The sequence below is a fragment of the Camellia sinensis genome, chromosome 2 (assembly GCF_055761805.1).
Source record: "Camellia sinensis isolate YWXY chromosome 2, ASM5576180v1, whole genome shotgun sequence".
In the NCBI taxonomy this organism is placed as follows: Eukaryota; Viridiplantae; Streptophyta; class Magnoliopsida; order Ericales; family Theaceae; genus Camellia; species Camellia sinensis.
The window spans coordinates 79,872,728-79,900,414 of NC_138962.1; the positions used below are offsets into that span (position 1 = coordinate 79,872,728).

At 34.6% G+C, this 27,687-nt stretch overlaps 3 protein-coding genes across 3 annotated transcripts; 2 read left to right on the forward strand and 1 right to left on the reverse strand.

Moving 5' to 3' along the window:
• The first annotated feature begins 4,866 nt into the window (after positions 1 to 4,866).
• LOC114319681 (GDSL esterase/lipase At5g03980-like) lies at positions 4,867 to 7,888 on the forward strand. The gene is made up of 5 exons (XM_028266735.2): positions 4,867 to 5,155; positions 6,696 to 6,911; positions 7,029 to 7,177; positions 7,295 to 7,568; positions 7,674 to 7,888. The coding sequence occupies exons 1-5, from the start codon at positions 4,882 to 4,884 to the stop codon at positions 7,886 to 7,888; spliced, it is 1,128 nt and encodes a 375-aa protein (XP_028122536.2). The 5' UTR covers positions 4,867 to 4,881.
• Positions 7,889 to 9,890: 2,002 nt separating this feature from the next.
• On the reverse strand, positions 9,891 to 13,864 carry LOC114296487 (dormancy-associated protein homolog 3). The gene is made up of 3 exons (XM_028240780.2): positions 13,454 to 13,864; positions 13,094 to 13,228; positions 9,891 to 10,297 (listed from the first exon to the last, which is right to left on the reverse strand). The coding sequence occupies exons 1-3, from the start codon at positions 13,560 to 13,562 to the stop codon at positions 10,191 to 10,193; spliced, it is 351 nt and encodes a 116-aa protein (XP_028096581.1). The 5' UTR covers positions 13,563 to 13,864; the 3' UTR covers positions 9,891 to 10,190.
• An 8,050-nt stretch (positions 13,865 to 21,914) lies between these two features.
• On the forward strand, positions 21,915 to 24,393 carry LOC114264993 (uncharacterized). Its single transcript, XM_082911592.1, has 4 exons — positions 21,915 to 22,714; positions 22,815 to 23,146; positions 24,137 to 24,196; positions 24,323 to 24,393. Exons 1-4 carry the CDS (start codon positions 21,915 to 21,917, stop codon positions 24,391 to 24,393), a joined length of 1,263 nt encoding a protein of 420 aa, XP_082767718.1.
• Positions 24,394 to 27,687: the final 3,294 nt, after the last annotated feature.

The window sequence follows — 27,687 nt, forward strand, 5'->3', positions numbered from 1 at the left end:
TTGAGTCTTAAACATGATAAGGGGTGTAGTTGCAAACATTGTCTTGTAAATGTATTTCCATGCTTTGTTTGTCCTCTGCTGCAGCAAAAGGAGTATTTTACAGGAAGAAATGGCCGATCGACCATATTTAGTGCCGATCGGCTAACAATGTCTGGCCGAAAGCCTTATTTTTGGTCAATGACCTTCATATCTTGGCCGATGGCCTCTCAGCATGACCATAAAGTGGTTCTGGAGCGTCACAGAGACTTGTGCAGTTTTCAGAAGTGCAAAACAGTGCAAACAGAGGCAACATGAGGCATGGCAACGGATTTCCGAGTGAAGCCGATCGAGCGTACATTTGTCCCCCTTATTGAGGCCGCTTTACTTTTTTTGTAGCTTAATTAATTTGTTTAATTAGTTAAGAGTTGTGTAATAATTAATTAGCTTGTTAGTTAGTTGATTAGATGGTTTGTATTATTCTTTCGGACCCTCCGTCGAGAGGGCGAATTTTGTAATAAGTGTGCGTGAGTGTGTGAATGTCTTCCAACCCCATGTCTTTCTCCTTTTTACTTACCTGCTTTCATTGGTTAGTTCTAGGTCATATTTCAATTTAGCATCCTTATGCTATGCATGTTTGCATCATTCATCTGTATTGCATGCACCGGACTCGGTGCATCATACTAATTGCATTGCATTTCAATTCCTACTTGAATACATGATCATCTAGTTGCATCTCATATGACATCTTAGAATAGCCGAGCCTATTTCTAGTTGCATTTTGCATGTGTTGCATTAGCCATCTTAACATAAGCTAGGATCATGTATTGATTTCTAACTAGCTATTGTTTTGGCTCGGAGTACACTGTAAGTGTTTATGCTTTAGCATCTCGCATGTATGTGAGTGTTAACATGACAGCATGCTTGCCATGAGGCTAGTTGCTTATGTGATATAGCTGCCTGAATGCCTGTGGGTGGAGGTTGGATTACTTGAATTGGAACGATTCATTGAAATCCGTGTTTTAGCCTACTTGCGAGTAGCAAACTTCAAACCATTTCCAAACAAACGGATATGCAATGCTTTGTTCCAAATTAGGCGATCTAGTCTATACTTGTGTGTTGTGCGCATCACATAGTAATTCTAGCTAACTAACCGGAATAAGAACGCATATGTTTTCAAAAATAAGATATTATGCTTAGTACAGGCCGATCTTTGATCGGGCGAGCGGGGGTGCTCATAGATGACCTTCCCCTCTCTTACCCAAGTTCCCGAGCCGAGGTAACTTTGGTGATGACGGACACGTGGCCTTAGGCACGAGTCAGGGTTTCCTAAATTCCCCCAAAATAAAATATTTAGGTGGCGACTCTGTATCTGGCGAAGTAGCCCATGTTTGACACTTCTTTCTTAAAAATCAGTTTTCCAAAACGATTTACCGGATTTGGACTCTTCGGTGATTTATCAGTCTTACATCGCACATTGTGAGATTAGATTCAGAACCGTGACATTGAGTCCGAACTGTAGTAGCTAGAGAACAAAACGAGATTTCCTCGGGAGTTCTCGCGGGCGCATCTACACTCGGTCACTTCTTGGGCCGTTAAGCAGTTTCGCCTTCGGCAACAGTTAGGCCTTTGCACGGTTACGGCGTCTACTTATCCTCGTCTGGTACGGCTCTTCTACCAGAACATGTATGAGTCATTCACCAAGGTAGGACTGCTATCCACTATTGATGGCCATCTCGTCAGCATCATAGAATCCATAATTGCCGACATGTTAGGGTACTTTTCCAAGACAGAACACTAGCCCTTCCCGGAAGTTGAGGACCGACAACCCATACACAGCCTCATCCAAGAGTACTTCCCGGAGGCCCACAGTGACGCAAGTTACACGTGCTTGCGCCAGAGCAAGCTGCTTGGCCGCTTACTATTCATTGATTCTGTGGTACATAAGAATGCCCTTCCACTTGGGCATAAAGCTGAGCGCCGCTTGGAGTTTGTTCGGGTCTTACATGGTTATCAGCATGGCTATCAGGTCCCGCTTGCGCACATTATCTGGATGCATATGCGCAAATTTCTACAAGAGGCAGTTCGACCTCAACTTATGCAGAACCTGACTTGGCCCCTACCATTTGCCAACTTGCTCACACTTGTCTTCGAGTTGAATGGCCTCCCCATTGACTCTACTGAGGAGATTGACAGAGCTTATCCGACTTTCGGGCAGTGGGAATGGCAGCATAGCATATCTTGCATCCCGTAATAAGTTGGTGCCCCCGTTGATGAGGCCTAGGACCCCGTCCACGACCAACCACCTCCTCCTATTTGGGTTCGTAGTCTCTTTAACTCAAGTTATTAAACCCGTAGGGATGTCTCTATACCTAGTGCCCTAAAACTGTCTGGTTTAGAAGTCACTGGCCCAATATTTGCTACATGGGTTAATTAGAAAGCTTAAGGGATCTAGACATTGCACAGTTAAGGAAAAGTAAGGAGAATGACTTGTTCGGATTCGCAGCCTTTTTAACTTGAGTTATTAAGCCCGTAGAGGTGTCTTTACACCTAGTGTCCTAAAACCGTCTGATTTGGAAGTCATTGGCCCAATGCTTGTTACATGGGTTGATTAAAAAGCTTAATGGATCAGAACATTGCATAGTCTTTCAAAAAAAAAAAAAAAAAAAAATTGAGAATCTTGGCTGCATTAGTTTAGTTTTTCTGTATATGCTAGGTGTTATTATGAGTTACACTGGGTTATTATAGTGGACAGTTAACTAGTATGGAGATTGGACTTTACACCGAGGATACTGATGATGTGTTTACTAGCATTCACAAGTACATGGGACTTTACTTTTGTATTAACTGAATTGTGGTCTTTGCTCAATAGATTCCTTTATGATTGTTTACTGTGCCGTCAATGACTCATCATGTCTTAATATTACACTGTATTGGCATATAAGTTAATTATTGAGTGGTGTAGTGTGATTGATTCTCACTGGATAGATGTGAATATATTAATGTTTGTAGGTATCATTTCTAGAAATCCTCATGAGACTTTACTCGTCTACTTGGAGTAACTTTGTGATTTAAAGGCTTGTTACATATGTTAAATGCAACTGTTTTCCACGAAAGAGGAAATAACTAAATTTTGTTTAATTTTTTTTTTTTTATTGCTTGCTTGAGGACTAGCAAGTTGTAAGTTAGGGATATGATTAAGGTCGAATTGTGCAACGTTGAAGCTATTAATCAGGATCTCTTAACTTTATTTGCTTGTCAAACTATATATTTTATGTCTGTTTAATGTCAATCAGGTTGTGCATAGTCGGAGCATAAAATAGACAAAAATACAGAATTTGGAGAGAAAAGACTTTTCACGCGCGTGCGTTGACTTTTCACGCGCGTGCGTTGACTTTTCACGCACGTGCGACCATAACTCGAAAAACGGGCCTGATGTTTTGAACCTATTTGAAAGACAGCAGAGGTATAAAAAGGTAAGAAGGAGGCTAGATTAGGGTTCGAAATTTATTCTAAGGAAAGGGAGGCTAGGGTTTAGAGAATGTGCTTTTCCCTCAAGCTTCAAAGACAACTTCCATGGGGGTTTCTATCTCTTCCCACTCCTCTATGAATGGCTAGGCTCTTCTTTTCTACGGTTTTGATGATACCCTAGCCATGTAAAAGGGATTTTTCTTAGGCTTTAATTGTGAAACGGTTTGAACACATGTATGGATGTTTTAGAAGTTTATAATAATTGTTCTTTTCATCTCTTCAAGTATTTTACTCTCTGTGATTATTTAATGGTTTCTATATATTAGTTTTCTTTGTGTTTGTATTCAAAGTACGAGACGAGTCATGCTACGAGAGATAGGTCGTGTTGCTATTGTAGTTTAGAGCAAACGCCTCGTGCTACTTGGGATGATTCGTGCCTGTACGTTGAATGCAACAACCCTCTTTATCAATATTTCAAACTTGTAGTTGTGAGATATTGGGTATTTCAAACTGAATTGCAATTATTGGCCGATGTTTAATCTCGTTTATATGGGTAGTGGTGAATTTTTTGCCTTGGGATTTTTTCCAAAAATTAATCTCTCAAACCCTACGTTTAATTGTCAATTTAATTTCTCAATTTCATTTAATTTTTGTTTAGTCATAAAATCTCTCAATCTTTTTAATCAAAATTAATTTAGGAATTTAGCAATTAAATTAGTCTAATTTCGAAATTGTTCCTATGAATCGATACCTGGACTTGTCATTATTCTAAAAGAATTTGGTATAATTTAGTGTTTAATTTTGGTGTGTGAAACGACCCATCAAATTTTGAAAGTCAATGCACGTGAGGGAAAGTCAACGCACGTGTGTGAATAGTCTTTTCTCTCCAAATTCTGTATTTTTGTCCATTTTATGCCGTGACTATATACAACCTGATTGATGTTAAACAGATATAAAATATATAGTTTGATAATCAAGTAAAGTTAAGAGATCCTAATTAACAGTCTCAATGTTACACAATACGGCCTTAATCATAAAGGTCAAATTGATTTTCGAGTGATAGTTTGGAAGGTAAAATGATATTTTCCCTATAATTAATTTTCTTAGAAAAATTTTAGTTAAACACCAAAAACGAGAAAAGTTAATAGTCCTAGATGGAAAACAATTATAAATGCAAAAATAAGTAAGGAGTAATTTGGTAATGCACTGAACTGAAACATATTTGGAATCATATTTCCTTAGGACTTGGATACATATTTCTGTTAGGAATAGGATTTGGTATACCTAGTAAAGTTCTAACTTATCATTCTCTATTATATATAACCTATGCTCTATCATTGCAAATTATTACTGATATCTGTTTGATTTAATGCTATTACTCTGTCTGATTACTAGTTCTAGTTATAGGTCTGTCTTGTGTTGTGTTGAGCAACAATGGTGTCTGGTCGAGTGCTTTTATTTTTGTCTATATTTATAGTGAGCTTGTCTTTTGTTTTTGTTTCTCATCCATGTAATGCTCATCCATTGAAGATTTGCAACTTTCATGAGATATATCAGCTTGGAGATTCTATATCCGACACGGGTAATTTGATCCATGAGAATCCTATTGGCGCTGCCACTCCTTTCGCTCACCTTCCCTATGGCGAAACGTTCTTTAAAAACGCCACGGGTCGTTGCTCCAATGGCTTGCTTATGATAGATTATATAGGTATGAAAACTGTGAAATTCATTTAAGAGTAAGGTTAGGAGTTATGAAAAAAATATCATGACATGAAATATTCTCTACTTTTGGATTACACGTATAATAAAACATCACGTATTAATTAAAAGATAAAAAAATTTGATAATTTGATAATGTATTTTATGATATTTTTTTCATGATCCCTACTATTATTCTTCATTTAATTACCTTATTCTTTTCTTATTAATTTGTCATGTATAGTTATAATGAGGGCGAATTATGCTAACGGTTCATATAGATTGGAACTTGTGTCATTTTAGTTCTTAACTTTTCAATTGTGACACATTTAACTAAGAATTTTAAATCTTTTAAACATTTATTTATTTTACAAAATTAATATTTATTATGTGTTTGGATGATGATCATATAATGGATGGTTGTTTTTATTTTTATTAAATTAATTTTTATTTGTCCAAAAGTCAAATATGACGATAACTTTGAATATATCGATGACACATTAAAATCCCCACGCCTACCCATTACATGATCATCATCCAAATCCATAATAAAAATTAATTTGGTAAAAAATAAATAAATACATGTCTAAAAGATTTATTAATTTTACATAATTTTATTTTTGGTGGGTAAAAATAATTTTTAAAAATTCAAAAATATTTTTTTAATATTTATTTTTGTCAAATTAGTTTATATTTTATCAAATTGACGATTTTTCCATTAAAATTAAATAATGGTATTTTCAATTGTTTTTATTTAAAACAAGATTCAAAATTTAAGATCAAATGCGTCATAATTAAAAAGTCAATGGCTAAAGTAACATGAGTCCCAAACTATAGAGATTATTAGTGTCATCCACCCTTATAATTATATCATGTAACTATGAACCTTTCTTTTACTACTGCCACTCTGTTTTTATTTTATTTTTGTTTTTATTTTTCTAAATTCTCAAAATCTCAATTTTTAAAAAAGAGGATATTGTCTCCTAGTTCAGAATCTATCTTTTGAAAAACAAAAAAATCATCATGTTCGTATGGTTTTTTCTTTTGGGGTGAAAATAATTTTTGTAAATTCAAAATTTTATTTTTTGATGCATATTCTGCCAAACTAACATATTTATTTATTTTTAAATTAAAAAACAAGTTCTAAAAACTCAGCCAAGCATTGGTTTTCCTTTTTCCATGGCGTTATTTGTTCAACCATGGCCCATCTTCTTGTCTATAAACTATTTAGGTCTGCAAGCCTGCTTTTTGCTAGTGTTTATGAAATTTTTTTTTGAATAAGTAAGTCATATTGTAACCAAAAAGAAAGATATACAATCAAGTTCAATACACATCTTTTGTAGGGAGAACAAACATAAAAAAAAAAAAAACAAACTACTTCCTCAAAAGAAACAAACTAAGCCTATAAACGACAAACACAACATACACAACAAAGGATTCAAAATTTCCCTTTAACACTCTTCAAGTGTTTATGAAAATTAAGTTACACAATGTATGTATTTTTCCTTTAGCTCAAATTTTAAACTGTGTTGTGTATTGTATTTTCGTAGCAATGGCAGCGGGGCTTCCGTTTCTCAATCCCTACAAGAACACTGATGATGCAGACTTTAGACATGGAGTCAATTTCGCAGTGGCTGGCTCTACGGCATTACCAACCGAGATTCTTGCTAGCGAGAACATTTTATCTCCAGTAACTAACAGCTCACTTAGTGTCCAACTTGGTTGGATGTCTACACATTTTAATTCTACTTGCAAAACAAGAGGAGGTTGGTGTGTCAATCAAATTAAATACCTGAGCTTTTTTCGTAAACAAAGTACTTTTTTCTTTTTTTTTTTTTTTTTTTTTTTTAACTTATGATTTGAATACATGATTGTGTTGACAGATTGTGTGGAAAAACTTAAAAACTCGCTCTTTATGGTTGGAGAAATTGGAGGGAATGATTACAACTATGCACTACTTCCAGGCAAAAGCATTGAAGAAGTAAAGAAAATTGTTCCCAATGTTGTCGAAGCTATAAAGAATGCTGTTAGAGTAAGATTTTTTTTTTTTTAATTTTATTAGATCATTATGTTTTCATTCAACTTCATTTGAGATACCTCTCTTAATTACTTGCCATATATCAACTCTATTTAATTTTGTTGCTTGCAGCGTGTCATACATTATGGTGCTGTGAGAGTGATTGTCCCTGGAAACTTTCCGATAGGTTGTTTTCCAATCTATCTTACCAGATTCCAAACTAACGACACTGCAGCGTATGATGAAGATCAATGCTTGAAGGAACTAAATGATTTTTCCATATACCACAATGATAATTTACGACATGCTATCAAAGATTTGAAGAAAGAGTTCCCCAATGTGGTCATAGTGTATGGTGATTACTATCATGCATTCCGCTTTCTTTTCCAAAATGCTTGGTACCTTGGTGAGTCTTTACACCTTAACTAAAAGAGACAACATAGAATAGTAAGTTGATAATAAAGATTATTTATGATTATCTTAATTTTTTGTTTTGTTATGTTGTATACAGGATTTGATGTCATGTCTCTACAAAAAGCTTGTTGCGGAATTGGAGGTAACTACAACTTCAGTCTTACGAGGATGTGTGGAGCTGGTCTTCCGGTTTGCTCTAATCCCAATCAACACATCAGTTGGGATGGAGTTCACTTGACGCAAGAGGCTTACAAGTTCATGACTGGATGGCTTATTCGTGACATGTTACACAAGCTTCAGTGCAGTGTTTAATTGCCAAGTAGTTTATAATGTTAGGTACTTGTTTTTAGGATGATTTGTTTTTTTGTTATTGTCAACTTTATTAGATTTTTGTTAGGAGTTTATGGTTTGATCAATTGGATTTGGCATTGGCATTAACAATAATATTTCACAGTAAAAACATATATTCACATTGCTGCATCTTCACATCTTAGAAAGTATTGAAGTAGTAGTGAATATCACCTCATCTTTGTCTCTTTGCCTCAAATCTAATTTAAAGTATATAACTGAAAAAGCTTGGTATTAAATGGTTTTAGTTAAGACAGAAATCCTTCCATTGAAACCAGTAACAAGAATTCTGTGAAAACCACTTGAAGCTTGTTATGTGGAAAATTTTTAAATGAGGTTATCTTGGTTGTTTCTTCAACTTATGATGATTGACTTGTTGTACCTAAAGCTCAGGTGATTACATTAATGGAGGGATAATTAAAAAGATAAGAGGATATACTCTTTTCTGTTTGTATTTTTGTGTGTGACACATATAGAGAGAGGTTATAACAGAGTAATTTCCCATCTAACAGAAAAATAAATAAATAAATTGGATTTAGCAAAAGGAACTAACAAATCGAAAGGCAACATTTAAAAGCTAATCAACTTCAGCTACTGATCTATCCATCAAAAAAATTGGGTGGATATCCATCAGTAAAATAGAACTCAAAAGAGACCCAACTTTCTCATTACTGACCACTAACTTCCATTCCAATAGAGATTCCAAAATGGCATTTTCTGTTCTCCAGCCTTGAAGACTTAGCCACAAGCAGTTATCGGGTGTTCTAAGATTATGGCCACGAGGTGCTCTAAGATATTGTGATTGATAGAGAAGGTAAACTCACGATTTTGTGTCGGGTGATTGAAGAACATGAAAATGTATGGTTTATAATGATAATGAAGAAACATGAACATGTAATGCTCTAAGAGCATTGAATAGTTTGTCCTTAGCCACCCATAGAGCTTGCTATATATATTCCCTTTCTGCACCAAAGACTATTGTGTTCTTTCTGCAGAAACAAACAAAAATTCACTCCTTGCCTTGCATTGCAGGCTTTCCTTATTCATCCCCATTTCCTTACTAGTTGATTTTCATACCTCATTTTTCTTACCCTATTGTGGTTGTTTTGGTTTAGACAAATCGAGTGAACTAAAAAAAAAAAAAAAAAAAAAAATCTTAATCCAATTCAAAATTTTAAATTGATGGTGTAGATTTAATCTTCTTATTATGGGTCCACTCCATAAATGACTCAACCATAAATTTTATATTTTAGGTAAATTGCTGGTCTATTTTTTTAGGTTTGTTTATCTATTTTTTTTACTATGACCCTACTCCACAAATGACTCAACCATAAATTTTACATTATAGGTAAATTGCTGGTCTATTTTTTAAGGATTTTTTATCTATTGTTTTGATACAATTGTTGTAGTGATGATTATCACTTAGTTATTTTAATTATGATTAAAAAGGTATATAATCATGTATCAAGTGATATTTGATTATGATTTATTATGATCTCTTTAATTATGATTGAAAATAATTTAATTATGATATTTAATTTAATAGCCTAGTTTCATTTTTTTTTTAATTTATGAAAACGAATATTAAATATGATAGAGTTAGTATTTCTAATGATTCAATCACTAAATAACAAGTTACTGTTATATTGCATCAATAAATAGTTTTAAAATTATATAACTAGTTATTGTTATATTTACAATGTTGCTCTAACAGCTTAAATTTATTTCTTCTATTTTTTGACGAACTGCCAAATGCAAACACTGTAAGTCTCATCATAAGAAATATATAAACAACTAAAGTTGTAGAAATTTAACCATCTCCACCAATTCATTCTATTTTTTTGGTTTTATACCAAAAAAGATCATTCTATCGGATGATGGAGATGAATTAGATAATTTAGGTTAACACAAGATTTAACTAGTCATACCTCACAAGCTATTCAAAATTTACTCAGTGCGGATATACGAGAAAACCTCAGCTCTATATAGAGGAAAGATCCATTACAAACACTACCAGCTAACAACGCTTTGAGCAGCCTCATTCGGACTCTCCTCCCGCGATAACACAAGCCATATTACATATCTACAAAACCACATGCACAACCACACACTTCTACACAAACACAACACAACACAACACATTTTCAGCTTCAATCACAACAACCCACTAAAAAGATAAGAGAGGAGAACTTTTCTTTTCTTGTTCTTTTTCATTTTTCAATTTTTTGTTCTTGTGCTGGTTGATGAGAAAAAAGTGACTCAAATCTCACATGTCGTCAGGAGGAGTTGGGCTCCTGGGTCCAATTCCATTTGCTTTCTCGTACACATCCGATATAGACCTCCTCCGGAACCGGTATGCCTCTCTGCTCCCTCCTTAAACAACATCCATTAGCAAAATTTTTTTCCTTTAGCACTGATCCGAAATTTAACCCAGAGACTCAAAACAAATGTTACTACATGCTGGCATGTGTATGCATAAATTATAAGCAATAAATCTACATATTCATAATTACTAAACCATGGTAAAGTATGAACAATTTATATAAAGCACAATAGGAACCCGCTCAACTCCCCTAATTTTTAATACTTTTTTATAATTTAATTATGTAGTATTCAAGCCGACAGCAAACTTGATACCAAACAATACTCTTAACACCTCAATCGATTTCAAGCCAATTATAAGTTCGTATATTGATGGGTATATATCAAACTGGGCCTATATTATTTGATTTCAAGCCAATTAAATAAACCAAACAATACTAAACACCTCATAGTTAATTCATTTTTTCATCCCATAGATATAGTGTTATTTTTATCTGTATGCATGGGTATGTAATCTACAACAAATCAAGTTACACAAAAGAATCATCTACAGCATGCATGCTAAAGCCACATTTCAACACAGAATATGAAGATAAACTAAATTAAAATCTACAAACCTCTGCAATTAATCAACTTATAGCTTACTTTATATCAATTACAATTGTACAAAAGAAAAAAAAGAAAAAGAAAAGCATCTGAGTGAGTGTGAAACTACACCTAAAAGTTCAAAGGCTTAGTAGTGACAAATTAAGAAAATTTTAGTTTTACAGACAAACCAACACAAAGCATTGAGTAGACTCTACACCAAGTGATGTAGAAGTGTCGATATCATTGTCAAAGTAAGCAAAGCAAGCAACCAAAACTTTGAAAACCATTTAAAACCAAATAAATATCTAACCTCTATGTACCTCAAAGGTCTCACCTATCAGTACCTCAAAGGCCACAGAAAATACTATTTTAGTATAGTTGATGGTGTGTGTATATATATATATATTCTTATGCATTTGGTTGCATATAAGATAATACTAATAATGTTATGATGTATGTTTTTACTTTTTCAAACTGCATTAATAACAAGTGAGATTGATTAAAATAATATAATATTTATTTATACCATTTTTTATTTACATAAAATTTAATCACAGAATCAAACACAATCCGCGTATTTGAGATAAGACTCCTACACTTAAGATCTCACCTCATGAACGGGCAGTGTTTTACGATTGAATTCTTGGTACTTAAAAGTTTTTCTTACACATAAAACAGGAACAATTTTTTTACATGTATAGATTACATATTATATGTTTCTTATGTATACGATAAACAAATTTTTCTTACACATAAAATGACAAACAAACTGTTTCTATATCAGACATGCTATTCATCACCAGTTTTATTTTACCATTTTGTTTCACCTCCTAATAATACCATTAGGTTGGATTAGCATTATTAGGAAATCAAGCAAGCGTATCATAACCATGTTTAGGTGGGCTTAGAATGATCAGGAAGGATTAACAAAAACACTATCAATTTTACAATTTAACTAAGAAAAATGTTTGGTGGCCACAAGTTATGTGGCTCAAATGGTCCGAAAATGTCAAAACAACGTCGTTTTGGCATTTTTGGAGTTGTTTTATACCAAAAACGACGTCGTTTTGACATTTTCGGGCCATTTGAGCCACTGAATTTGTGGCCACCAATCATTGCCGTTTAACTAATTAATCCGAACCTCTATTTTGTGTCCCCTAATGAGATTCTATTGGGTCTCAAACAGATATTATGTCCGAATAGACTATGAATCTAAATATTTTATTATGAATTTTGTTAAATTATTAGTCTAATCCTAAAATTATGGCCATTCAATACGTAGCCTACCCTATTTAATAAATAGTCAGACTTATCATATCACATAAAAAAAAAAAAAAATTTATGTAGACATATATAAAAGATCTTAATATCATAGGTCAACACTGCACCAATAACAAGCATATTAAATTAATAAGAGAAATTATACATCAGTGAGTTTTTATAAAATGTTTACAGATTAATGAAAAAAATTATAATTATAATTATTAATATTTATAAAAAAAAATTATTAATTTGATTTTTTTTCCCAAATTAATATAATATTAAAATAAATAAATAAATTGTGATAAATAAGTAAATGTCCTTATCCTAACATTATTGAAGAAATATAAGTTTTTGTACGTCACTGTCCACACATAAGAGACACGCAAAAATAATTGCATTTCTACCTAACACTTTGCATCGCATTATCCGTCAAGAAAATTGACAACCATGCAAAATGACAAAATTATCCTCACTACATTATAGGGCCATGTTTGGAAAGTTGATTGAAAAGTTGATTATTTGACTTTTGATTATTGCTGTATACATCAATTAATAACTAATGTATCAATACTAATTATAATATTATTATTAACTTTATTCATTATACAAATTAAAAATATTAAAGACCTCTTATATTATATCAGATCATTAATTAGATACTAATTAATATATTAATAGATACATATAACATTATATTTTGATTATTTTAACTCAATTAAAATGATTATGTCTATGAAATTAATTAATTTTTTTGAAAAAAATAAAAAAAAAATAATTATAAAATAAATATAATATTTTATTTTATTCACTGTTTTCATCTATATTATCTTATCATTTAGTGGGCTAGGCGGCCCATGTACAATTCTTGAACCCATACTACTACACTACTTGTCTACTACTAGTCTACCACTTTCCTTGGAGCCATTTGATAAAAATTACACCTCACCCATGACAGTGACTAATAAAAAGCAAAAAACAAAAACAAAAAAGACTTACCGGCAAACGGAGATACCGGTGGCGTAGATCCAGCAGGCGAAACCGGAGGCGAACCGTTCTGAGTCGGCGGTGGTTTCAGTATCATGATGCTTCTCGTTACCCTCATACCCTCCTCCGCACCTCCACCCTCCGATTCTGCTCAAAACAAACCAATCAAACGGTTAACAATCAATCCCCTCCTCATCATCATCACTGTTTCCACAAATTCAACGAATCACAGCCATTTGATCTGATTTTATTCATTTCATGATCAATTTTTCAATTCGTGAATTAGTAATTCAATATTTGTTCATTCACATATTATATTGGGATACAATAACAATTTTAGCACAACTGGCGTAAGATAGCGACGAGGCGTACCCTTGCTCGGTCGCACAGTGAAGGTGTGTTGTTTACGGAGCTTTCCGAGGCCGTTTTCGGGACGAGGACCAGCAACGGTGTCGTCCCAGAGCTGATCTAGTAAGCTCATGGCTTAGGTTAGCTAACCGGCGTATCGTTTGATTGGGGTAGTAACTTTAGCACACCCGAAGAGGAGTATGAGACGGAGAGTGAGGAGCGATATTTATTGACGGATTGGAGCTTAAATGTCGAACGAATCTGGAAGGATGGGTGGTGCGGACACCGTTGGATTGGATCTGGATGATCTGATGTGACGTGGACGATAGATGTAGAACCACGTACAGATAAGAGCCGAACGTGACAAGGCATCATCGAGGAAAAATGCCAAGTGGCATTTTAGGCGAGAAAAAATATGAAAAATGAATCAGACTCTTTTGTGGAGGGCCTCACAACCCCTTTATTGATTTATACCATTCATGATGCGTGGGACTTATTCATGTATGTGTGGGGTTCACATCATGAATAGTGTGAATCACAAAGGGGATTGTAAGGATCCTCTACAAAGGGATCTTTATCATTGCTGAAAAAATATTTTATAATTGTAATTTTTGAGTTCTAAAATCAATTTTATTGAGTTGATAAGTGAATTTTATCTATTATAACGTGATGTTTTGATTTTAGTTTATTTTTTTTATTTCCTTTTATTATGTTATTACTGTTTTGTTAAATTATCAAAATTAATATTCTGAATTATTACTGTTTTGTTAAATTATCAAAATTAATATTCTTAATTATTACTGTTAGGCGAGGTGTGTCACGTGAGAGTGCTGTTCTCCATCTTTTTAGGTAAATTGTAATGTTGATAAGTTATTGTTTCGTATAGGAGGATTGCTCCACGTCATCAATAAATATTTTATTGTCTTTTTTACTACTCAATTAATAATAATTAAGGTTATGCTTAGCATGTTATGCCTAATTAACTACTTAGTGTGAGTTTAATACTCTTTCATTGTGCGAGTTCTAACTTAATCGAAGTTTGTCTTGGGAGGTCGGGACAAACTTCCAAGTTATAGTCTCTTACTTGGAACGGATAACAGGACATCTAGTGATCTCTTCATGGAGGCGCTGTCTTGAACCTGCGGGAGGGTGGGAGGATTCCCTGTAACAAAAAAAAAAAAATGTTAGTTTCGAGTTATTTTAATAAAATAAATAAATAAATAAATAAATTTATAAGATAAAATATCACAATTAAATTATAATTATTTTATTTTTTTTATAAAAATTAAAAAAACTAAAATATCTATTCTAAATAAAAAATTTTAACTTAAATTAAAATAATTAAAAAATCAATTTACAACGGAAGATTAAGGGGTTGTTTGGGATGACCTAAATAAGTGTACTTTTTATCTTTTTACGAAAAAATATGTAAAAACATAGAGAGATAATGTAATGAAAAAAAGATAAAAAAATAAAAATTATGTACTTATTTAAGATAGCTAAACTTGACCTAAATTGAAGCGCCACCTTAGTTTATCCTAAGAATAAATAATAATTTTCTTGCAAAGGGTCCCATTAATCCACATCAACTGTACCTCATGATTACAAAATATTAAAATATTATAATTTCAATATTTTTAAAAAAAAAATTATAAAAAAATTTAAGACATGACCATAAATTTTGGATTTTATCAATTTGAGTATTAATTTTTTTATTTTTAATTTAAATTATTTATCTATTTTTATTGGATAAAACTAACAGAAAAAATAATATTTCAATTATTAAATTTAATAAAAATAATATTTTAGACATTTTATGTACACTTACATTGACTTTGATGACTAAGATATTATTTTATTTGTCTATTTTTATTTACTGAAAATAGGTTTATCATTTATATTGAAAACAAATTAAAAGATTGAGATTTAAATTTAAAAAATTAAAAATTTATTTTGTTGCAATTGTCAAACTTTGGAGATTTTTTTTTATATAATTTTTCTTATTTTGTTTATAGAAGAATTTAGTTGTAAAGGGAAAGACTATGATGCGTGTATTATATACACCTTATAATTATGAAAAATAATATAATTTCATACTTTCTAAGTCATAATAAAAAAAAAATCATAACCAAACACAAAAAAATCATAATCAAAATCTCAAAATAATATCATAATTAAAAAAAAAGAATTGATCATAACTAACAAGAAAAATTACATAATTAAAAGTACATATAATATGAGGGGTGCATAATAAAATTCTTCAGTTGTAAATCATCTTTCATTTACTTGTATTCCAATTGCTCATATGGATATTATTGTATCCTAATGAATTAGAGGCTTTTTCCAATATAAGCCTTTTTTACATTGTATTTTCAAAACTAGGCCAACTCCTGACGGAATTCCAAAACTAAGCTAAAGCGCCATTACTATTCGCGCTTTTACTGTTAGGAGCGCAAAAGTAGATGAACAGGAAAATCGCTATTACAAATAGCGACTTTGATTAAGAAGTCGCTGTTACTAATAGCGCTTCTAGGCTTAACTTTTTTCCCAAGTAAAACGCTGTTAAGAACAGCGCTTTTTACACAAATTTTTTTTGCGAAAAAAACGCTATTGCTAATAGCGATTTTAACAAAAATTGTTTGCAGAAAAAACGCTATTTCTAATAGCGATTTCATTTAAATGAAAACGCTTTTTCAATCAGCGTTTTTAACGTGCTCATATATACGAAGCCCCCCCCTCATTTGCATACGTTTCAGACTTAGGTTTTTCGGCCATCTCTCGCTCTCAGCTCACTCTCCATCTCTCAGCCTCTCCATCTCTCACCCTCCCCCATCTCAGCTCGCTCTCAGCTCACTCTCCATCTCTGAGCCTCTCCATCTGTCACCCTCCTCCATCTCAGCTCGCTCTTGCTCTCGCTCTCTGCTCTTGCTCTCGCTCTCTGCTCTCGGTCTACTCTCTGTCTCTGCTCTCTCTCTCTCTCCGTGGTATGACATTAACCCTAATTTTATGTATTTAGTTTTTGTGTTTGTAAATGTGTTGTATTTTTCTGTCAATGTTAGGGTTTTACATGTGAATTATTAAATGTGTTAGGGTTTTTATCATTGTGGTTATGAAATTAGGGTTTGAAATTTTTGGAAATTAGAAATGTGAATGGTTTTGAATTTGTGGAATTTTTTTGCTTTTGAATTTTTGGATGTTGCTTGTGAATTGAACATGGTTATGAATGTTTATGCTTTGTCAGTGTGGTTGTGGTGATGAAATTAGGGTGTCATTTTATTAGGATGAAATTAGGATGAAATTGTGGTGATGAAATTCAGATTGTTCACATTATTAGGATTGTTCAAATTAGGATGTCATTTTAGGGTTCACATTATTAAGGGTTGTAATGCTTTTGAATTTGTATGCTTTTGAATCATAAATCGGGTTTGGAATTTTTTTAATTTTTTGAATTTTTTAAATAAATCATAAATATGAGAATTGAGAATTGAGAATTGAAATTTGGAATGATGAAATTCGTAAATCATCAATTCATATAATTGATAATTGTTAATGTCATATTATGAAATTCATATAATTGAGAATTGAGAATTGAAAATTGAGAATTGAGAATTGAAATGACGAAATGTTTATATTTTTAAATTTGAAATCAGGAATTAGAATTTTGAAATTATGCTTGTGAATCAAAATGTCTATATTTTGAATATTGAATAAACCAACGTACATTTGTTGAATTGGAAATTGTTTTTTTTTGCTTGTGAAGAGGAATTAAAAGGAAATTAGGGTTTTAAAAGTAAATTTTTTTAATTAAGAATTGCGATTAAAAAATCCGAAATTCATATAATTGATAATTGTTAATGTCATATTATGAAATTCATGTATTTGAGAATTGTTGATTTGAAATTATGAAATGTGTATATTTTGAAATTTGAAATTTGAAATCAGAAAATGGAATTTTGAAATGATGCTTGTGAGTTTTTTTTTTTTTTTGCTTGTTAACAGGAATTAAAAGGAAATTAGGGTTTCAAATTATGGTTTTAAAAGTAATTTTGTTTAATTAAGAATAAAAATAGTAAAAATTGTAATTCATATAATTCGTAATTGTTAATGTCATATTACGAAATTCATGTAATTGAGAATTGTTGAATTGGAATTATGAAATGTCTATATTTTGAAATTTGAAATCAGAAATTGGAATTTTGAAATTATGCTTGTGAATCAAAATGTCTACATTTTTTGAATCAAATTATGGTTCAGAAATTGTTAATGTCTAATTTCTACAAAATATAATTATTAAACAAAAAAATATTTAATTTTCTCTCCATGAAAAGATCATGTTCTCTCAAATAAAAGATCATGTTCTCTGAAATATTTAATTTTGACTCTATTTGATTAAAAAGAAATATTTTTATTGGTTTGTCAAAATATTTAATTTTGACTCTATTTTATTAAAAAGAAATATTTTTATTGGTTTGTCAAAATATTTAATTTTGACTCTATTTTATTGAAAAGAAATATTTTTATTGGTTTCTGAAAATATTTAAATTTGACTGTATTTGATTTAAAAAAAAAAAAATTGGTTTAATTTCGTTTGGTTTATTTCACTATATTTGGGGCCAGGCAGCCAAAATATGATTAAAAAATTTAATGAGCTGAATTTGTAATACATATAATAGTATTCTAGTACAAATTAAAATTTTCTGAGAAAACTGAAGAAAATTTGAAAAAGTTTTTGAAATGGGTATTGAACGAACTGACTTATCGCCTTTTTCACTTTGTGATTGTCCACTACCATTGAAAAGGAAAATCTAAACATTATGTTTTAATAATGTTTATTCATGTTTGTATAATTAGAAGTCATTATTAGAGTAGTTACAATATATGCATGAAAAGAGTAATAAATTATTTTAATTAATAGTCTATAGTAATTTCGTACGTAAGAAGGGAAAAAAAAATTGGCACTTTGATGGGTAAGCATGTGTTTTGTAATACCAAATAATTGGTACGGATGGCCCGATAGATTCACATGGATAACTATCCAAAATGTAGTCCATACATTTAACCACCAACTTCAATTTAATTATCTCTAATTTTTGGCCATTATAAATTATCTCTGTAATTATTTTTTTGTTTTTGTATGTGTAAGAAAAAAAAGGAGTAAATAAATTTAATTTTTTTCTTACTTTTCAGAACGATCCAAAATGATCCAAAATCAGGTTTTCTTACTTTTCAGAACGATCCAAAATGATCCAAAATGATCCAACATGGAAACACTTCAAATAATTTTTCAGTTTCTAGTATCCAGGTTTCAACTTTCAGTGGCTCAATAACACCTAGAAAAGTCAGAGGTTTCGTCTTGTTAAATTTCTGAGTCAACCCGATAATGTCATTAATTATCGGTTCCACTTGCACTGAAGAAGGCGAAAGAGGTAGTTGTTGTCTCTGTTGTTATCTCATGGACTCGGTTAAAGCTTCTAACATTCTTTCCATTCTGGCATCAAAGGATTCAATCACATCATCACTTCTTGTTCTCTCCATTTGCTATAGGTAAATAGAGCACTAATAAACATAAGCAAATAGCTCGTTTATAGTTTTGACAATGCTCAATTTCATTTCATGTCTAATTGTTTCAGACATGTCGTATAATTTCACATACACTAACACATGCTGATGTAATGCCCCTAATTCTTTCTAGGACATCTTGTAGCTTATATGGACTCATATGTACGGTATAACTCGTGCTCTGATACCACTCTATCACGACCCAAACCCGCTACTATAGGTATGACCGGCCAGTAATCCTAAGATTACCGAAGGCCACTTAAATAGATTTACAAAATTAGAGGTTAGCGGAAGCAAATATCATAATTATTCTGTCCATAGAGGTGTGCAGACATATATGCATGAAAAGAGTAATAAATTATTTTAATTAATAGTCCATAGCAATTTCGTACGTAAGAAGGGAAAAAAAAAAATTGGCACTTTGATGGGTAAGCATGTGTTTTGTAATACCAAATAATTGGTACGGATGGCCCGATAGATTCACATGGATAAATATCCAAAATGTAGTCTGTACATTTAACCACCAACTTCAATTTAATTATCTCTAATTTTTGGCCATTATAAATTATCTCTGTAATTATTTTTTTGTTTTTGTATGTGTAAGAAAAAAAAGGAGTAAATAAATTTAATTTTTTTCTTACTTTTCAGAACGATCCAAAATGATCCAAAATCAGTTTGTTGTTTTAATTTTATAAGAAAGCCTCTATGCCCTCTACAAAATGGACGAGGGTTACTAGTTCACATAGGAAATAACTTTGTCATTAAGGTCCGTAATGGCACAAGTTGGAGCAAATCAAATTAACTTATATTTTCCATAAATCTGAACAATTACATCACCAGGTTAAAAAAATCTCTCTCAATGTTTGCACCATGTATTTTATATTGTCCAAATCAATCGCGTCACCCTGTACTAAATATCTCTCAACCTATTTTATTTTTCGCCACTAATTCGAAAGAATTAAGACAACAAGTATACTTCTTGTTATGTGTTTTTTAGATTAAGACAATAGAGCAATGACAACAAAGAACATTCACGTTGAAAAGATAAGAGTCTTCACATAGGAAGTAAATGAGACACAATCTATAACTCCACGTATAGATGAAATCTCAGCTGTTCTGTTATACGAATAAAAATAAGTGAAAAAAATGAGAAAATAAACAGTAATAATCAAGTTGAGACACAAATATATAGTTGACAAAATACAAATTGAATTAATGTTTCACCTCTACAGTTCCTTCAACCCTGGAAAATATAAATTGATAAAAAATTAGAGGGTTGCTTTTATTTGTGGCTTCTGCAAATTTTAATGTTTATTTTACAAGTACAATTCGATATATGTATATTGTTGATATTTTAATATTTATTGTTTCATTGAAGCAAGTATATGGCAACTGTTCCAATTATCTTTTACTGGGGGGAAACATAATTCGGGATCCCGATGAAGGTGTGTCATATGATGCTGAGCCGAAAGGGATATATATGGTGCAACTTGGCACCACACTTGGCAATTTGGAGGAGATGTTTATGTCCAAGGTCGCAAGTTACGGGGAAACAGTCCGATTGATCTTCAAATGTAGATATCCTTATCGCCAGTGGCAAGCAACCAGCAAATACAAAATATTACCGATAAATGACGATGATGCGTTGAACACCGTTTTAAGTATCGGTGGAAATTTCGAACCACCAAATTGTTTGGAAGTGTACATTCAGAAAGAGGTTGTACAGAATCTTCCGAATATAACACAGATGGATTCGCATCCGTTCACTACATTGCTGACACATGGGGTTGACACGACAGCATTTCAGTCTCCTATGTATGAATCAAATGAATGTTATGCAGCTGGCTACACACAACAGACATTTCATGGCCATGGTGGAGAATCAAGTTCACATGGTGGATACGAGACTGAATTTCACAATAACACCCAAGATGTGCCCACCTATAGCCATCATACAACTCCAGTTGAAGTTGCTGGTAATATGGCTGAAACGGTTAATTTTGTGCAGTTTGCTGACAGTGACATGTACGGTCCTGATGTCGCCCTAGACAATGATGAGAATGAAATGTGTGATGAAGAAAATTTATTGGGCGGATCAGATGATGATGATGATGAAGAAGATGATGTCGACGCTCCCGTTGATATTCAGAATGCCCCCATTCCACCTAGACCTGAAATCCCTTTCTTTGAAAACATTCACATGGGTGGTGATTTTGACATTAGTAACCGCGATGTCGTTCCCCGTAACCGAATCTGGAATGCTGAAAATCCAGAGTTGGACAAAGGGATGGTTTTCGTTGATAAGAAGCAACTCGTACATGCTGTGAAATTGTACCATGCAACAAATAATCGAGAGTATAAAGTCGTAACCTCCAAGTGAGACGTTTGGGTGTGTGCTTGCAAGCACGACTGTAGATGGTGGTTGCGTGCATCTCTTAGTAAGAGACATGGGCTTTTTGAAATAAAGCAGTATAGGGGTCCTCACCATTGTTTATACCCACGAACGAACAGGGACCACACAAATATTAGCTCCAGTTACATTGCTTCTCATCTTTTGGGACAAGTTGCGGTGAGTATACAAAATAAATGTTTACATTTATATACACATTGTTTATTTAAAGTGTTCACACCAAAATTGTGTCTTTAAAGTGTTCACACCAAAAATAATCCAACTCATAGGTATTGTTGTATGCAGAACGAACCTGATATGCCCATTAAGAATGTCATCGAAGACATAAAAAAGTCCATGAACTATACTATACATTACAAGAAGGCGTAGCATGCAAGGGCAAAGGCAATTAGAATGGTATTCGGAGATTGGGATGAATCATATATGATGTTGCCTAAATTCATGTATGCATTACAAACATCTAATCCTGGCACCATCGTGCAATGGAAGTATAGATATACCGGAAATACAACCATTATGCCCGTCTTCCACTTTGTTTTTTGGTCTTTCAAACCCGTCATCGATGGATTCAAACATTGTAGGCCTGTTATAACCATAGATGGTACATTCTTATACGGGAAATACACTGGTGTGTTGCTTGTAGCAACGATTGTCACCGCCAATGGCAAAGTACTACCGCTTGCATTTGCTGTTGTCGACAAGGAGAGTTTGGAGTCTTGGTCGTTCTTCATTTCAAATATCAAGGAACATATTGTCATGGACCGACAGGGAGTGACTTTGATATCCGATCGAGCTGAGAGTATTTTAGCTACTGTGAGGCGGCATTGGTTGAATCCCTCGCTCCAATTTGTTGGATATCATCGGCACTGCCTTCGACATGTTTGTAGTAACTTTAACACTACGTTCAGAAATAAGGAGCTGAAACAACTTCTATGGAAAGCAGGAAGTGCTCATCAACGACGAAAGTGTAATGGTTACTTACAACAAATACAGGCTATTGACCAAGAAGCCATCACTTGGGTTTACAAGATGAATCCTGAGGAGTGGGCCCTTTCGTATGACGGTGGACATCGCTGGGGGGTATTGACTAGCAATGATGCAGAGTGCTTCAATAGCGTCTTGAAAGGTGCAAGGAACTTACCTATCTCAGCTATGGTTGAATTTACATTTCGGCGGCTTGTAAAATATTTTGACGAGATGGGAGCCCAAGCTGAACTAGATGTACGAAATGAGTTCCAATACCCTAGACAGATGCAAAAAACTATTGAGGATGGCATCGCAAGGGCAAATACTTTCAAGTTGATATCATATGACAGGTTAGTTTGTAATATAAATTAAATTATTGTTATTATGTTGTCAATTTAACTACACCTAAAAACATGAACTTCATTAGTTTTTATTACAATTTTTTTATAGGCCACGCCGCGTGTTTGAGGTGCAAACATCTTTTCGCCATGGACGAGGTCGCAATACACAAATTGTGCGGATGAATCAACCCACGTGCAGTTGTGGGAAATATGAGATACGACACTATCCATGTTCTCATATGCTCGCTGTAATGTCTGAATGCGGTGACAATCCATTCGAGTACTTTGATCTAGTATATAGGCTTCCTGTATACATGAGGGTTTGGGAAACTAAATTCAATCCAATACTGCATCAAGATTATTGGGCTGATCCGCAGTGGACTTTAATGCCTAATGTACTGCGTCTGCGACAAGTGAAACGGGGTCGTGCATCTATGTCTCGTATTCCGAATGAGATGGACATATCAGATAGACGTTTGACCGCTCGTTGCAGTGAGTGCCAGCAGACAGGTCATGACAGGCGAACATGTCCGGCGCGACTTGGTTGATGAAGACTATGTAATACTTACATATTGTAATAGATCTTTTTGTAATTCTTTATTTGTAATAGATCATTTTCTTTTCTTTTGTAATTCATTATTTGTAAACGGGGTCATACATTTAATAAAACATTTTTTATTTGTAATAGATCATTTCTGTTGTTTAATTCTTTATATATTGTAATTGTTTTATTTGCTTGACAAAATTTACAACTATCATAGTTTTTATTCTCTACTTCATTGAAAATGTTTATTACAGAATTTTATTTAAAATCACATAGTTCTTCTTTCATTTTAATATTTTAATATTTTGACTGATTCAAGCATTTTGTACATTTAGAATTTATGAATTACATGTACGTAATTTACAAATTTTTTACTTTATTGCAAAACAAAAATTACAAAATCAATAATGAAGTTGTCGAATATGCCATAAATGTAACGAATTTTGTCAAATATGTCAAAATCAATAATGAGGTTATGTCAAATATGCCAAAATCAATAATGAAGTTTTGAAAAAAAAAATGATCATTCCATTTTGTTTGTAAATATTTACATATAAAAACTATCCACATGTTATTGGTCATTATTAAGTTTATGTAACTGAGATCGTAAAATGACTTTGTAAAAGATTTTTATATTAGTCCGAAGCATAGATAACGATAGATTATGTTGAATTGCTTTTCATATTTAATGGCACATAATATGCAAAATTTTGATTTTAGTTAATTGCTTCCATGTTAATGGCACACAAATTTATACTTTTAAAATAATCGACCACATTTATTTTCCAAGTCGTCATGTACATAATAATTTGAGCTTAATTGATATAGTTAAATTACATGCTCACCAATACAGTTTTTCAAAATGTATTTGTTTTTCAACTGTACAGGCTTCATGGCACATCTACCTGATGAGGTCCCCTTTTTGAGTCATCCACATCGGGCTGACAGTATATGGGAGGACCCGGTATGCAATAACGTTTGTTGGACTTTACGCGTACAATGAAAATACACTGCATTTTGTTTTTGATTTCCTTGATAATGCTATAATTTAAAATACTCATTCTGTTATGCAGGACCAGTCACGCACCGTGGTGGCATGCCGACGGAGAGATTCCGGCCTGTGGGATCGTCCATTGGACCATAAAGTCTTGCAGTGTCTACTACGCGCGGGATTCTATGGTGTATATCGTATAGGCCATATCAGACTGGACCACCCACTCATTACTGCTCTCGTCGAGAGATGGCGCACAGAGACTCATACATTTCATTTCCCGACCGGTGAGGCCATCGTCACATTGCAGGACGTATCTGTCCTATACGGTCTACGGATTGATGGGCGAGCAGTTACTGGACTTGACCCATCATTGACGACGGAGCAGTGGATAGCGCTATGTGCTGAGCTATTGGGAGTAGCACCTACACCTGCAGACTTACAGGCAGGTAGAGTGAGGGTGAGGTGGCTGTCGGAGCATTTTCAGGGCGATTTTCCAGATGATGCTGCAGATGAGTTAGTACAGCAGCATGCGCGAGCATATATTCTGTGGCTTATTGGGGGGGTACTTCTCCCTGATAAGTCACAGAACCTGCTCAAGCTGATGTATTTGCCACTGTTGAGAGACATTGACGTCATCGGCCAGTACAGCTGGGGCGCCGCGGCTTTGGCATGCTTGTATAGGATGTTATGTCGAGCCACTCAGGTGGGTGTGACTCAGATCGGAGGACCTCTTGTCTTGCTACAGGTTAGTAAGAATTTTATTACATGTCAATTCATATTGTATGGCATATATCAGTATTGTAATTGCGTTCAAACTATTGCAGATTTGGGCGTGGGAGAGATTGATTCGCATTGCCCCGTCTAGGCGGCAACTAGTTACTCCTGGTGAGGTTCCCATCGGGCAGGGAGACATGCAGATGCCGGCCGGACCTCGAGGTAGCCGGTGGAGGGTTGACATGAGCCACGAGGTCGTATCGACCCACGTAGTGGTCGTGTATAGAGACCAGCTTGACCGGATGATAGACGGCGAGGTATCAAATTTAAATACCTAAATTTTAATTGTCATATGGACTGTATATGTTTATGAGCGATTTTTAATAGACTTGTCGTTATTGTAGTTTATCTGGCAGCCTTATGCTGATGTCCTCCAGACGCTCCCAGACTACTGCCGCCTAGGTGAGGATATATAGATGGCGAGAGTACCACTCATTTGTTTTGACGTGGTTGAGTGGCATCTCCCTGATCGTGTCCTCTGACAGTTTGGTCGGGTCCAGGCCGTGCCGGATCGGTGTGACACCGAGTGGCGGTTGCATGCGACGGATAGACGTGGCCGAGCCAGCATTGACTGGAGTCAGCATCATATGCGATACATACAGTTGTGGGATGCCCGTCGCGACACTATTGTACAGGCTGACTGGAGCGATGGGGTCCTCCCCTCTCCCGACCCTTACATGTTGTGGTATCGGCGACATACACACCTACTTGTCGGTAATCCGAGCCACCTGTCCGAGGCCAGATATCAGGGAGTTGGGCCTTCTCTCGAGTCATTGGTGAGTAGCGTACTATATCTCCGATAATTGTTAATATCATAATTGATTATTTTCAGTCAACTATAGCCTAATATATCTGATTTTTTTTCCAGGTGGTTCGAGCTGGGAGGTCATATCACTTGGCTGAGGACGCCATTTTCAGACGTGATGGACAGCTTGGTCTGCAGGCCCTTGTAGAGATCAGAGAGTTATTGTACGAGGGGATCCAGCATGCCCATCGGGTAGATCGTCTGCATTTTGGGGACTACGGTGTACACAGTGCAGCAGCTGCTCCAGACACATCTGTCCCGTCCACGTCAGTGCCTCCCAGTTCAGCGCCAGCCACAGCAGGTCCTTCGACTTCAGTCACCCCACCACATGATACCTCATACATTTCTCCATATTCCCCACACGTACATCTTACCCAGCATGCTGACCCTGACCCTGATTGGTCACCGCCCCGCTTCATACATGATGTTATTACCCCACCCACCCAGTTACAGCCTACTTTTCTGGGGAGTACTTCGACCGCGCCCCGGTTCATGCATGATGTTGCTACCCCAGCCACCCAGTTACCACCTGCTTTTATGGGGACTACTTCGACCGCGCCCAGGAGTACACATGATGTAGTTCTCACTGACATCTCCCACATTGATGATGAGGCCCATATTGAGCCCCCCCCAGAGCGCGAGGGAGAGGTTATGGTCGTGGGGGACGTCGCGGCCAAGGTCGGGGTCCAGCTGCAGATCGTGATACAGTTGCACCAGACGAGGGAGTGAGAGTTTCACAGCTCACAACAGTATCTGATCTACAGGCACATGCAGGATCATGGGCATCAGATGCAGGAGAGGGGGGGTCACACTCACACTCACAGGCTCCACAGGCAGTCAGTGGAGGGCTGCATGCAGGGGAGAGAGTGCCAGATATTCAGAGAGTCTACCGTAGGAGACCGAGGAGGGAGATCCACGGTCGGGGTTGTGGGACTGGGGGCAGGTTAGGGCATTAGCGGTTGCGATATGGACTATATAGGTTTTTTTTTTCTTTTTTTTGTTTGTATGTGTCAAACTTGTACAGCTGATGTAAGTGTCATACTTATTTATTCGCAATTATAATTTCACAATTTTTTATTCTTATTTATATTGATGAATCACACAAATCTGTTTCACATCTCTACCCCTCTCTCATTATCCGTAATTTAGGAGAACATAAATTACAAACGCGTTTGGTTTGAACAAAACGTGTAAAGAAGCTATAAAAAATATGTTTGTTCAAGGCTAAAAATAATTGAAATATCTTGCTTCATTGATAAGTCATGGATAAGCATTACAAATTGCATGCATTACAGAAATGCCCTGGGCGTTCATCCAAACAATTTCATTCATTATCATCATCATCAGACATCTCAATATCAGATTCATACATAACATCCATGCTCCAGGCGTAGTACTGGTGTGCATCATCCATTAACCCATCTTCGGCACGCTCATTTGCGGTCTTCATTAGTCCGGACCTCTGCAAACGTTGGGTCATGCGATTAACCTCGTCGCGGATACGATGCAATGCCCTTTGCAACAACTGTGGAGTGTCAGTTGGCATACGCATGGCTAACCGGCGAGGGAATTTAAGATTAACTTCACGGCATAGCTCAACGAGAACGTTTGCTCGAGTTTTGCGAAATTCCCACTCAGCTCTCATGGTATTGACGGTGGCACGTGAGTAACGCAAATTTGGATTTAATGGGTATTGAAATTCATCTCCATCTGCAACCCAATAGCGACCCATTGCTGAATATAAATCAACCACCGTATATGTCATGATGATATCGCTAGAAATAGTTGTAAAACTTTTGTTGTGGTATGCTACGATATTTATACCATATATACACATGGTAGCTGTATGTATGCAATTTCCTGTT